The sequence below is a fragment of the Populus alba genome, chromosome 12 (genome assembly GCF_005239225.2).
Source record: "Populus alba chromosome 12, ASM523922v2, whole genome shotgun sequence".
Lineage (NCBI taxonomy): Eukaryota > Viridiplantae > Streptophyta > Magnoliopsida > Malpighiales > Salicaceae > Populus > Populus alba.
The window spans coordinates 6214941-6229321 of NC_133295.1; the positions used below are offsets into that span (position 1 = coordinate 6214941).

Here is a 14381-nt window from a genome sequence, read left to right on the forward strand (position 1 = left end):
AAACATGGTTTAATCTCTAAAACTCTCCAGCCATGAAATCCTAGACTCGAATTAAATCCTAAAACTCTCTAATTCCCTTCCAATTTAATTTTGAATAATAAAATCAGGAAAAATATATTAATCAAAGAGATTTGCAAGAGCAAAAAGGATAGCAACAAAAGGAATATAGGTAAAATTTGATAAGAAAAAAAAAAACCCAAGGAGGATGAAATTGTAAAAAATTATTAAAAATGATCCCAAACAAAACAAATAGCAATAAAAAAAATGGGAATCAAATTTGAAAGGTTAAAAAATCATATGGGGTGAAATTGAAAAAAAATATTTGTAATTTGATAAATTGTTTATAGATTAAAAAAATGATAGGAGATTGAAAAAAAAAATTATAGATTATTCAAAATTTTAAAAATAGTTATCAAAAGACAACAACTAAATGGGAAGGGAAAATAAGTTACAAGGGTTAGTCTTAATTTTTGAAGGGGTTTGTGATGAATTTAAGGTGGAGAGAGAAAAACAAATGGTTGTTAACATCAAGCGTATTTGCTCCACGCGCCACTCTTTCACATCAAGAGTGTTGAGGCTTTTGAAGCATAGTTTTGAAACCTGGCCCAGGGCTGAACCAGGCCGGGTTGAAGAAAAAATAGGAGATGAAAAAACCCAGTGTGACCCAGCGACCTGATTGACCCAACAAGACCCTGTCAAAAACCCTTTTACAACCCGTTGACTTTTTTTTTTTTTTTTTACTAAAACGATGTTGTTTTGATTTTTTTAAAAAAAATTGACCCGAGCAACCTGGTAACCCGATCAAAATCTGAAACCTGGACCTTGGACTGAGCCGGATCTAAAAACTATGCTTTGAAGCGTCGTTGCAAAAAATAATATTTGGTGACCAAACAGCCTGCACGCTTATCTGAACAACGCATGGGCCATCCACATGCCAAAATATAATCTTCAAATACATAATAAAACCAATGTAAAATGATTAAAAAAAAAAGCCCTTGTGAAAGTAATGTTGATTTTGTTTTTAAAAGCATCAAATTAATTATATTATTTTGAAAAAAGATCAAAGCATTTGTTAGTAATAGGTATTATATTTTTTATTCTACAGTTAAATTAGTAATTTTATTATGCAATAAAAAAAAACTAAATGACTAATTTAATAACATACAATCTATAAAAGATATTTGTGTCATAGTCAAAAAATAATCTTACCTCAAATTCCTAGTAAAAAGTTTTTTCAGGAGCAATTGAGTCATTTCATTAGTCCAGTATATAGTAAAATGTCTCTTAGATAGCCTCTCCTCCTTCTTTAGGTTTTTATTTTATTTATTTAATATCCCGCTACAATTTCTTTGATTTTCAATTACAAATCATGTATAATGTAGAGTATATGATTGCTAAAAAAAATCTATATATTATTATTACAAGCTCTACCGGGGTTAATTTAGTGATTTTCTTATAATAATCAAACATTTTATATGATCTCTATTAATGCATATGTAAATTTCTATAGTCGTTTAGAATAAATTTTATCATAAAAAAAGAAAGTGAAGGTTAAGAAAATAAATTTACTTAATTCTTAACAAATAGCCAATTATATAATATACCATCCAGGAATTGATCTTTAATATATATATATATATTAAATAATATTTGAAATAAAGCCATCTTTCACAATTTTACTTTATTTTATCAGGATGATTAATAGTATATTATATTATATTGTTTTTAGTATTACAATTAGGTGGTGTCCTTAAGTTTCCATCTCCCGGATAATGCCAAGTCCAAACCCATATCTCAAGGACAAAACATGAGACATTGAAGAGAACATCCAGACATGGTGAAAAAGAGCTCACAAGGAACTCAGCACAAAAAAAAAAAAAAAAAAAAAAAAAAAAGAGACTAAAAAGAACACACTTTTATTGAAAATAGATGACTACTTGACTGGTTTTACACTGCTGTACACACTCACATCCTCAGTTGTACAATGCACCTATTTTTCTTCATTCTCAAGCCCCTACTCTCTAATGAAAACAATTTGATTTAATCCGAAAATGAAAAACAAAAATTCAAGCTCTCAATCAACCTGTGGCCATAAAAGAATACCGTCGAGCTAACTCAACCCAAAAAATAAAGGAAAAAAGTAAATATAAACTAGACATTCAAACCACCAGGGGGGGGGGGGGGGGGCAGAAGGGGAAACGGGAAAAATCTCTGGTTTTGTTTAATCAATCGAGAAAACAAGCTTCCTGGGGGCAGAAGCAGCTAAAAATGCACTGATGCCTGTCCCTTCTAAATTCTGAGAAACCAAGTTCGTCCACTGCAGCAAGAAACAAAAAGTGTGGCATTTAGAATATTAATAGAACTAATTGACGATCCCATATAACTTTTGCACAGGAAGAAATTTCACAGATTCACAAGCAAGCCTTTTCCACCTGCAATCTCAACAGCAGGGAGCTGAAGGAAAAGCTGAGGTAGGAGGGAGACTCAAAACAGTTGAAGGGCCATTTTAAGCTTATTCTGCTTCCATTTGGGCAACTTATAGAAGGCATATTTTGCCATCCCAAATTTCTCCCTAAACTCAACTGCTGACAGGTAAGTCTGCATGCAATTGAACAGAACTATCTCAGAACAAAGTCAATAACGAAAGCTTAAGAACAAGTATCATCAACTGTTCATATTTTACCTCTCGCTTGGTCACATCAATTTCAGTTGCAGGATCTGACGAGTTAACTTTAAGGCGTTCATATGGATAAATTGGGAGACCTTCCTCATCTTCAGCTTCATCTTCTTTCACATCCTCCTGTATGGTTAGGGATTCTATTCTGCTGCTCATAGAGTTCTCTTTGGAGTTTGACTCAGGTGTCAATTTTGGTGCCTCAGTGCTCACTTCAGACATTGCAAGTAGCAATATCAAAATTATGTACCAATTACAGATTTGAGATTCAGCAGAAAATAGCTTACAAGAAGCTCAAAGATACATACCTTTGACAGACCGAGGCATAATAACATGCCGTGCTGGTGGTGGTTGTTCAAAACTTGCAGTAAGTGCTGCAATAGCTGAAGAATTGGAAGCCAGTTTTGCTGAATCAGGGCTCACAGACTTTGGATATACCTTTCTAACAACTGGTGGTGGAGTTGAAAGGTTTCTAGCACTAGGGTTCTCAAAGTTAGCAGCTAGAGCGCTAAAAGCTGGAGACCTTCCCCTCACACGAACTCTGTCAGGGCTGAAAGACATGCTTCTGGAACGCTGTGATTTGTCAGGTACACTGGACCTGCCTCCATGTGATACAGGTGTTCTGCGTTTGGGTTTCTAAGAACACATAGTACATGTAATCAGAAACCAAATCTAAATTGAATGGTGGTAACAACAATATATGGGAACTAAAATCAGAAAGCATATCAACAGACTGTTGGATTCAACGAAGAATCACAAGATATTGCAAATTTGATAGGCTCAGAAGGTAGAATTTATGAGCTCTTCAGAAATTTCACAGCTATCCTTTTCTTTTCTCATTCATTGGTTGTCTTTTGTTTTCATATATATATATATATATATATATCAATTAAAATCAAAATAGTAAGTTTCCAGATCAACAACAGTAAGAATTTAAGATTACCAACATACTATTGCTTTAAACAACAAGAGATCCATGTTTGAGATCAAAGAAATGAGATTCTTGAAAAGATCAAAGATGTGAAGAAAGATGAACATCCTACCAATATAGATTAAAGATGCATGAAGCAAATCTGCAACTAGGAAAACTAACTACACGATATTCTGAGATATTTGTTCACAGTATAACAGAACAGCAAGTATCTTACATCTAAAAGTGTAGTACCCCCATTTTTTACAATCGCAAGTTTCCTTTGGAATGAGTTTCCATGCATCTGCATCCAAATGAAAGCTCTAAGATCTCACACAGAAACTTAAAATATATGATGATTGCTTAAGAAGAATTGTAATTTAACTTACTAAAGATTTTGCAGAGTCCCATGTGAAGAAACGTGTGAAGAATGGTGGCTCACTCCCTTCCATAACAATATATATTGGAGTTTCACTAGATAACTTCTCTAACAGAAAATCATGCTCAAGAAATTTCTGTAGAAAGTGAAAAAAAACGAAATTAAAACATAGCTGATATGAGCAGTAAATTATTGTAAACTGGTTGCATGACAACCTAACCAAGGCTCAAGCCAAGTCACACTTAATTTAGTTTTAGAGCTATAAATGATTTAACTGGTTGAGTGGCAGTCAAGAATGACCATCAGACCAAAAACTTGAAAAAAGTGCAAGCTTCAACTGTCAAAGTAATGCATAATTACTGCATCTAACTATCTAATCGATGATACCTCTCCAATAGTTAAGGCTTGCAGTTTGCTCTTGGAGTCAACCTGTTGTCCCACCCAGACAAAGATCTCAGAGTGAGAATCCAAGACGAAAATATCTTCAGTCATTAAATCATCCTGGGTGAAGTTGTATATCTCAGACACCTGCAATAACAAGAACTTGTTATAATAGCCACCGCACAGAACTAAAGTACATAAAAGTCTTGTGACAAAGTACTCATTAGAAAAAAATCTGAAAACTGACTACCCTTCCAGATCCATAGCACAAATACATAAAGTAAAATGAGAATTTTAAAGATGATCACAGCTTTAAAATAAGCAGGAGTTTGGATAACACCTAGAGTTGCTTGGCCCTGGAATCGATTGACTAGAAAGTAAATATACCTTCAGGTTTCCTGCAGATGAGCGTGAATTTTTGCAGTAACAAAACCATGGGAGAAAAGGGAAAGAATTAGACTTTTAAAATACATGAAAAGCAGCATAACAAATCTCAAAACCAGAAAGGTCATTTTCCCTACCTTTCGAGAATATGCATGAGAACAGGTGTGGATCGCTTTCACCTTCCCTTGCAAGTTTTTGACTGGGATATTCAGATTTTCCTCCTAACAAATCCCAAAAATGATCAGCTTCTGAACCTTCCTTTTGTGGTTTTGACTGCATATTTGGCTGCAGAAATTTCACAGGCAAACAAGAGATGACTAAAAAGAGGCCAGATTACACCAAAATAATCTGAGAACTAAAAATGAGCTTTATGCATACAACATACAATTTTTAAAAATGAAGTAATACAAGAATCTGATTTGATAAAAAATAATTCTTAGATGAGTTGATGAGCACATTCACCCATTAAAATGATGTATCTCCATGTAATTGTATTATCCATTCCAGATAATTAGTTAAGCAAACAAGAAGAAATCTGATACGCTATATTAATTTACTTAAAGAACTTAATTGGAAGAAATATCAAACCTTTATCAAATCCAGCTGCCTTTCGATAAGTTCCTGGTCCTCTGAACTAGTAAGGTTTCCAGACCATGTAAAAACAGAGGAGTCATTATGTAATATGTAACAGTAGGAGGAATTCAGTGATGATGCAACCTGATTGGATTCAATGTACAGATGAAGAAAAATAAATATCTTATAAACACAACAATACAGAACTTGAAAATCTAAACACTAGACAAAAATTAGATCCATAACCAACATGTAGCTCATGACCAAACTCCAAATTGTACGTGACACGGCTAGAATAATGTCAAGTATTAAAAAAAAAAAAGAATAAGACCAAGAGGCATTTAGGGGAAATATTTTTGGTAAACCATATTACTAGGACCTGTTTAAAAAATTTATACACTAGTTATTTAAACTGCTCACTTTGAAATGTACAAAATAGATTCTAATATAACCTAGTCTTATTAAAATTGAGTAATTTAGCAAAGAATTTTAGACTAATTTTGGTAAGTAAAATTAATTTTGAATCCTTTTCCTTATTTCTCCATTTCCCTTTTCCTAATGAGAAGACTTGTGCAACTCAGCCTGGTCATGCAATTCAATTCAAGAAATGTGTTGATACATTCATGGTCACTTCCACAACTCAAAAGCAATGAACAAAAGATTATGGATATCTGTATCCTGTAAGTATAAATTGGTCAGGGAAGAAAAAAGGCAATCAAGAGTCAGGATAAAAATAGAGTAAAGATTAAAAATATTAAGACATTCAATATTACACTGAACAAGAAGCTGTAGCAACAATGATAAAGGCATGACATACTGGTTCAACTTGTAGAGCTTGCATATTATCAGGTCCAGAACCCTGAACCCTGAATAATGCAATGCCTTCCTCCTTGCATGTCTCATCTGCGAGTTCATTCTCTTCAATATAATTCTTGTATCCAGAGCTATGACCTCCCTGATAAAGTTTACAATTAGCTGATTTGGTTTAAAGTTGGAAAAAAAGTTAAAAACTAAACTATTGTTCACTATAAATTCTTGATTGAAGTTTCATCAGGTGTATCACAAACCTTGAAGACAATGAAGCTCTGGAAGATTGAAAAGAACTGAATTGGTTCATTTCCTTCATAGATTCGAGCCTAAGAATTAATAACAAAATAGAATCAGAAAGGTACCAAATGTGTACAGAAATCTGCTTGTTACAAGACAACAATAATTCAAGGAAAAAGAATACCACCTGGGCAGGTAGAAACTTTAATGATTCAACCATCTTGCTCACCAGTGAAATAGCAGAAGCTCTTTCCTCCTATTTTTCAATGTGAGATATATTATATGAGGGTAAGCTAATAGGTACCATATATCAGTGCATAGAAGATGTAGCATTACAGAACTTCTAGAAATGGCAAAGAAAGCAAGACAGGGCCTCTAATTCATGTTTACCAAAGTATATAAAAATCTGGGTTTTGCACATAAATAATGAGTTCCAGCCTGCACAGAGCACTCAATCCTGCTTTCAGCAGAATACTATACGCAGGAAAAAAGTGTGCATATGTAATCATCCATTATTCAAATTTAAGAGTTAATTTTCCAACATATGACAATGCACCATTTTCCATTCAACAGAAACAACTGTTGAGATTAAAAAATAGAAATCATTTATTTTTCTGAACCAAAATTGATAGTTATTTCCACAACTGATTTAGCTTAGCAGACGCATGACTACTGAATTGGCAAATATATAATGATAAACAGATTTTAACAGTGTCTATACCACTCAAAATGAGAGTTATTGAGAAAAAAACAGTTTAAAAGTAGCAAAGGAGCCAAAAAAAAAAAAAACTCTTAAGCTGGTGGAAGTTAAAAAGACAAGAAAGCAAAGCCATGAAGCCTCATGCAAGGATTCACATATGGATGTTACGAATTACCAATGTTTGTCTCAACAATTCCAATACCACAATTAATTATGCACATTAATGCAAAGATTTATTTGTATTAAAAAAAGTCCAGGAATATTCTGGCTTAAACAGAATCATTGGTGAGCAGTATGAACAAGCTGTATTTGTGCATGAAAATTTCATATAAACAAGCTATATTTTATGCTCAAACACTTTCACTTTCCCCAATAAGCATGAGATCTCAAAGCTTAATGTGTGAAATGGAAAAAAACAAATGAAGCCATAATAGCATTCCACAGTGGACCCTAGAATGCCCCACTCCTATTGTGACATGTTCCTAAGGTATTACTGACAGCACCACATACTCAAAATGAAATGGGGGGACAAGTTAGTATAGGATGCCTGAAATTCACCTTAACACTCTTCTTCCCAAACCATGTTCCTATAAGATATTCCTCCCTGTCTTCTCCTGGATATGAATACTGAAAAATGTAGCAACCTCCACTGTAAAATTTTGACTGGTCTGCAGCAGGAATGAGAACCTTCTCCTGGCCATTCACACTCCAAACCTGTGCAATCACAATGGAGCTATAATTAGAACTTAATCAAAAAGCATTTTCTGTGGATATGAATTGTGTATTATGAAGCATGATTAGTTGAGAGGAATAAGAGAGAACATAAATTTGATTTTGGAGAGGAATTGCATTCAAACATACACATCTAAAATGCTTAAAAAGCATTTCAGAAATACTTGGAACCCTTGTTTTTCTGACAAAACAATATATGAAAGACTTGAGCTCTAATCATTCTGAAATTCAAACAAAATGCATCTCTTAAAATTATATTTTTCATGCATTTTTTGTTTGAGATAAGTTGCATATTCTGAAAATATATCCTCTAGTTTCGCTACTTCATTTACACATTCCAAAATTAATTTTGGAAAACTACTCTTTCATGTATCCCGTATATCTTTTACCCTGCTGCTTCTGAAGGCATGCAGGTAAGGGATCCCAGAGAAGCAGTATGTGAGCTCCAACTCATATGTTCAGCTAAGGATGAGATTTTCTTTCTTTTAAATAATAAAATTATAAACAATGAGTCTCATGCCAGTCCTAGAATCCAAAGTCCACACCTAATAGATTGACAAACCAGGACAACACATACAGCACCTGCAAATTTCCAGTAACATCAATGTACGGTTGAGGTTCTTCTTTAGCAGGAGCAGTTTTTAACAGACCCTTGACATTAACCCCCTGGCGTCTTAAAAGAGCTGCAGATTCATTGAAAAGAAGATCCATGAGCATTGGAAAATGGTGACAAGAATGAATGGTAGTTAAAACTAATGATGATCAAGATTACTTCAGGAATGAAAACAAGATACAAGAATAAGATCTATGAGATAATTCAACTGCTGACCTGCAACTTTGCCTCTACCATCCTCAGACACAGTCACATTAGTCGTTTGGGGCCATGATTCAAATTTTGATCTAAACATCACAGTCTCAAACCCCTCAATTACACGAACAATGTGGGATTTTGGTCGTTCAACAGCTCGGACTAACTCCTGATCAGCAAGATCAACAAGCAAAGAAAATTGAGAAGTTAGATCATTGCAGACATTTTATAATCTCTGCATTGAAGAAGATGGGATGAAGTATTACTTCTGCTGCTACACTGGCACTTTTCCTTTCATCAAGAGGAGTGTTTCTCCCCATCCATACAAACACTTCTGCTCCACAATCTAGAATATAACACTTATTGGTGTCTAGAAACTCCCTTGTCAAAGAATCAGTTTCAACAGGTTCTGCCTGCCCCTTCTCAACACTTTCATTGAAAACATTTTTTTTGTCAGAACTACATCATTATTGTACATGATAGTTCATCCACCACATCTTTAAAGATCCATCTTAATGGAGAAAATCAAATCATAGGGTATTGATTGCCATGTAATTCTCTTTCATTAGCTCCAAATAATCGACCCCACCAGGTTCTTCTCCCTTCCAAAACTTGGAAGGCAACACATATGTTAATTAGAATAAAGTAATTATGTTAAAACTATAGATATTACTATTGGGTTCAATAATCAGTAATTAACCAAATCTTATTTTTAACGCAAGAGACCAAAAGAAAGGTTTCAGTATCTAATTATACAGTTTTGGTAAATTTTTTTGCAGAAAAGAAATGTGATTCACACTAGCTGTTATGTTATTTTTCATAGAAAATCCTCAAACACTTCAGAGAAGATGAAAAGGAGAAAGCTGCCATTCAAGGAAATGATGCACAGACAAGTCATTGGGGAAAGAAATTTGAGACGAAACAAGAAATTACCAAAACAGCTTGGTAGAAAGAGAAACACCAGTCTTATCCTCATCACTAGCTGTTTTTCTTGGAAGTGGAGCAAAGCCACCAAAGAAACCCCAGAACTCTCCAGTTTCCGCATCAGCCATCAATTTTCCATCCTCTATGTGAAAAGGACAAATAATTAAGACTCAACAAGCAATAGCCGTTAAACTATCAAATATAGAGTCTCCAGTCTAATTCTCCACTCACCAACAGCAGCCACCTCACATTTTCCATCATGATAAGTATCTTTGATGTACTGGACCACTTCTAAAGCTTTAGCTCTCTCTTGAATGGATGAGTTGGAACCATTAAATTGAAAAATTTTTGACTTCGTATCAAGAATAAAAATATCATCATGGTTGAGTGAGGATCGAGCAAAAGGAACCTGCCAAAGTTTGAAGCTTAATATAGAGACATAATGGTTGATAATATTTACAATTATTCCTCATAAATACAAAATCAAATTTCAGACTTGCCTCGTTCACATGGACAACATGTTTTCCTGTGCAAACAAACAAGCACGTCTGGTGTTCCTCAGCCTCGGGATGTTTGAAGCCAGACGCAACTCCACCTTTTTGTGGTATAATACATGGTTTAAAATAAGATAAGAACTTCTCTGTTTCATGGCCCTGTACTTCACGATACTGTACAGCACGGCCTCCAAGAGCGGCATCTAGTTCAACTGTTTTAATGGCAGCAGCACCTGCTTCATCCTATTTAAAACGAGTGTGGTCACAAGACCAACATCATGGACACAAATCTGTTGGTGCAAAGCATCTAGAATATGAAAAACAGTGACTGACCTGAGAGGTATCTTTACCTAGCCAATAATGAATATCATGACGTAAGGAACCGCTTTTTAGTGCAGTTGTCTGCGGAGAGAAAACAAACATTGCATCATACAATACAAATTCATGAAAAGCTTCGCTCTGATATATCACAGAACATTGAAGATCCAAAAAATAAAAACAGAGAGAGAGGGAGAGGGAGAGAAACAACTATATCACTCACTCAAAAGAACAGTCTACGGCATCGATAGGAATAATAAGTGAATCCTCTAAAACAGAATGGATGATTGATATCAAACAGCAAAGACTCAAAAGAGAAGCAAAACACCTGCCAGTCTCTTTTGCTTTTCTCTTTTCAGATTCAAATGTTGGAGAAACAGTCTTTCATAAAATCCTTCTTCCCATTCATACTCAGCAAGACCTTAATCAGCCAATTCTTATTTCCCCCATTTCTCTGTCTATCAAAGGCTATATTCTATTTTCTGCTAACTCAAAATTACTTCTTAATGTATCATTTGTTCACTACTTTCTTCCCTATTCACTAAGTCAACTTACTAATTAGTACAAACACATTAAAAGGACATCAATGCACATGGATAAACCCTCTAGGAGACCCCCCCCCCTACTTCTACCTGATTAATCTTCTTTCTCACTATTAAAGCTAGTGGAGAGAGCTCCAAACAAAATCAGATAACCAACAATTTACCCAATCATATGATCATATGAACCCTTCTCCTTTTGCAACCATTTTATAGAACAAACATATGCAGATGCAGATGCAGATGCACACACAAGAAGCACAATGAATAGGAAACAAAACACCAACCTGCAAAATTACATAGGAGTCCCCCATAAAAAATTTTCCATGAGAGGACTTCGGCACAGGAACAGGACGAAAGTTTTCAATCCGCCATATTTCAAGTCCACTATATTTGTCAAGGAAATGGTCTTGCAGAGATAGATCAATTGAAAACTATATCTATCTAAGATTAACACAGGTGGTTGTAATAGTTCACACCCCTTGGGTTACTATGCAACTAAAATACACGCCACATTAAAGGAAATCAGAACTTTCAGAAAGTGCAACTCGTGAAAAAGAATTTCATAAGTCAACAAAGATAACTCAAATATGCTTCATATTTTTTCAAACAAAGGATACGCCTTTTGTCCAGCTCCCTGAAAGGCTGAGTCTAAATCTCTCATGGAAACAGCCATACTTGTTTCTGCTCTTTAATTATTTGGATGGCCACAACTTCAGGCTGAATATAGAGAAAGGATTGCCCTGAAATGAATTGGCATCATTTATATTAGTTAATGGAATGGAAAAGAAAGGATACAAAACACTTGAAAAGGCACAAGTAATGAAACAATTTCAGGCAACGACTCTATACTCTATAGAATGGAGAGGTGGTGGGACTCAGAAAATTCTTGGTGTGAGGCAAGCAAAATATCTTCGCAATTAAAATAGAACAAAGTCAAAAACAATTCACACTCCATGCCTATTAGTACAATTTAAAGCAAGAACATGCAAAATAGGTAAAGGATCATAATAAATCTGAACATGCTTGTGTGACTTAATTTTAATATGTATGACAGATCTGAATCATTTCCAGATTGATTAGCTGCTCAGCATGAATCCTTCAATACCAACAATGCATGCTTAAGCATATCTCATCTCCAACACTGAGCATCGATACAAAAAACTTGTCTCTGGAAAAGGACACTAACAGGAAACTGTTTAATAACACTGTGCAGGAACCTCTTAAACAGTGGAAACACATGCCTTCAAGGATGTGTGTCAATGGCAGAAGCTCGGGAAGTATAAAATTTCCCAAGGTAAGTCATCTAAAATAATTCTGGAATTAAGAATAGCCCCATTTCAACTGTAATGCTTCATGGCCAAATTCAAAGTTTACCATAAGAATGTTCTACAGATGTATGCATCTGTTTAAAATCTGTTTCTGACCCTGATGTTTCAACAGAAGTTTGCAGTCTCAAATTTGTTTTCACATTGCATGTTGTTGTATCCTATTCCTGAATCCCAGACAAAGAACTTTGGTGGATGATATTGTCATTCAATTTTTAGAAACTAAAAACTATGAAATTCCAGATACATGTACTTACTCATACCTTTTGCAGATTGAGTATCAGTTTCAGCAATTCAACATGTTTTCCCATTTCTAAGATATAATCAGTAACTAAGTTCCTATAATCACATCTCTAGAGGAAACTGCATAATCACATTCTAGCATCCTTAGTCACCTCATATACTACGATCATTTGCTTTTTGCTCAAGTTCTTAGCTTCCAAAAAGTACCAAAGAACTTCATTCTCGGCAGGATAGATGGTGCAAGCAACTGGAAGATCAATGCTATAAATTCTAGACTTGTTTTTAGATTCATAAAACACAACATGCCAATGCCATTCAGCATAACAACTAATCCAACTAAAAGCATGGCTATCTGAAATGTGAAATTAGCCTCAAACTCAAAGGTATGTCTGTCAATTGGTTCTATCTCCCATTTACTCAAGCCAATCATATTAGTGCATATTTGGTATTGTGATATAAAATACTTTTTAAAAATATTTTTCAATTGAAAATGCATTAAAATAATGTTTTTTTTTATTTTTGATATTAAAACATCAAAAATCATTCAAAAATACCAAAAAGCATTAATTTAGTGCTTTTTTAGGTAAAAAATAATTTGAAAAGCAGATTATAACACAAAAACAAAAACCAACCCTTTTCTGCCCATCTAAGTAGAACCGTACATCAAACAGTTCAATGTTTCGGTATTATACTCGCATGGTGGTATTAAGTAGGCAACTAACCAATAAATGGCAAAATCCCAGACAAAATAATATTATAAAAATGACACAAAAACCAAGACATTGCCATAATATGAAATCAATAAACCCGGATAATATGTGAGTCAAAACTTGGAATCACAACTAGAAAACATTTGGCACACCAACCAATGATCAAAGCAAAACTACTCATAGAAGAGAAGAATTTGACGAGAAACACTATAACAAAACATTAGAAAACGAAATACTAACCAAACCTACATTGAAAATCCAACAAAATAAACCTTCCAAAATATCGAAAGTCAAAAACAAACAATATTTTACTAAACCACACATCAAAAGATGCAATTTTAGCTGGATCAAGCAGCCTACCATTGCCAACATAAGCTAACGTAACCAAGATCAATAAAAGGACCAATCTAAAAACACCAGATCAAACCCAGAGCACCCAAAAAAAAAAAAAAACTGTAGACAACAAAATCTTGCTGCTTTCAATACGAACAAAATTGTGGTCTACTTTAATGGATTCAGTAAAAGGGATGATAATTAAGAAACACAGATGCTGAAAAAAATGGGAAATTCACAATCGTGACATGAAAATACCTGGTGTATGAAGCTGATAATCCAATAAACAACCAACCCCAGATCCAATCTAATCACAAAAATTAAGAGAAGATTAGAATTTGTTTTTAATTTTTCTTGTTTTAGCTGCCAAGACAGAGAGAAGAGGAGAGAAAAGCTGGACAGGCTTAAAAAAATGGGGGGGGGAGAGAGAGAGAGAGGTGGGGGCCTAAAGAGAAGAGGAAGAGGAAGAATAGGGAATGGGAGAGAGAGAAGGGGAGTTGGAGGGAATGATGAGTTGCCAGGCGTGCTTATCACTAACGGCAACAAAAGCCACCCCACGAGAACACATGAACTCTTTCTTTCTACTTATTTTTGCATTTTCCTATTTTAATTAATTAAAATATCTGGTCAAGATTCTAACACCAAATACTATTGAAAATTTTGGAGAAGAAAAGGATTTTATTATAAATATTTGAAATCTGGGTTTCATTGTCCATTGCTGTTTTTGTGATATAAACATGCATTGGTTGCTGTATTTTTAAGGGTTCAATTGAAAGTAAATTAAACCGATAAAAATTAAATATAAAAAAGAAAAGGTTACTGTGCCTTTATGACTTCATCAAATCTAGTAAATAAAGAAAGAACAGTTACAACATGTTAACAAGAACACCATGACCTCAATCTA

At 34.4% G+C, this 14381-nt stretch overlaps 1 protein-coding gene across 2 annotated transcripts; it reads right to left on the minus strand.

The window, feature by feature from the left end:
• Positions 1–1897: 1897 nt before the first annotated feature.
• Positions 1898–14126, minus strand: LOC118030221 (villin-4). Of its 2 annotated transcripts, XM_073403591.1 has the most exons (25): positions 13736–14126; positions 12241–12358; positions 11484–11606; positions 11151–11250; positions 10340–10408; positions 10013–10249; positions 9744–9921; positions 9522–9654; positions 8855–9017; positions 8610–8757; positions 8363–8463; positions 7607–7762; positions 6536–6604; positions 6369–6437; positions 6119–6256; positions 5317–5445; positions 4866–5013; positions 4732–4742; positions 4351–4491; positions 3974–4099; positions 3823–3888; positions 2983–3310; positions 2684–2886; positions 2433–2598; positions 1898–2317 (listed from the first exon to the last, which is right to left on the minus strand). In XM_073403591.1, exons 3-24 carry the CDS (start codon positions 11537–11539, stop codon positions 2485–2487), a joined length of 2883 nt encoding a protein of 960 aa, XP_073259692.1. In that variant the 5' UTR covers positions 11540–11606; positions 12241–12358; positions 13736–14126; the 3' UTR covers positions 1898–2317; positions 2433–2484. The 2 variants fall into 2 exon arrangements, with proteins under 2 accessions (XP_073259692.1, XP_034890125.1); XM_035034234.2 differs by lacking the exon at positions 12241–12358 and having other exon boundaries at positions 13736–14125.
• Positions 14127–14381: the final 255 nt, after the last annotated feature.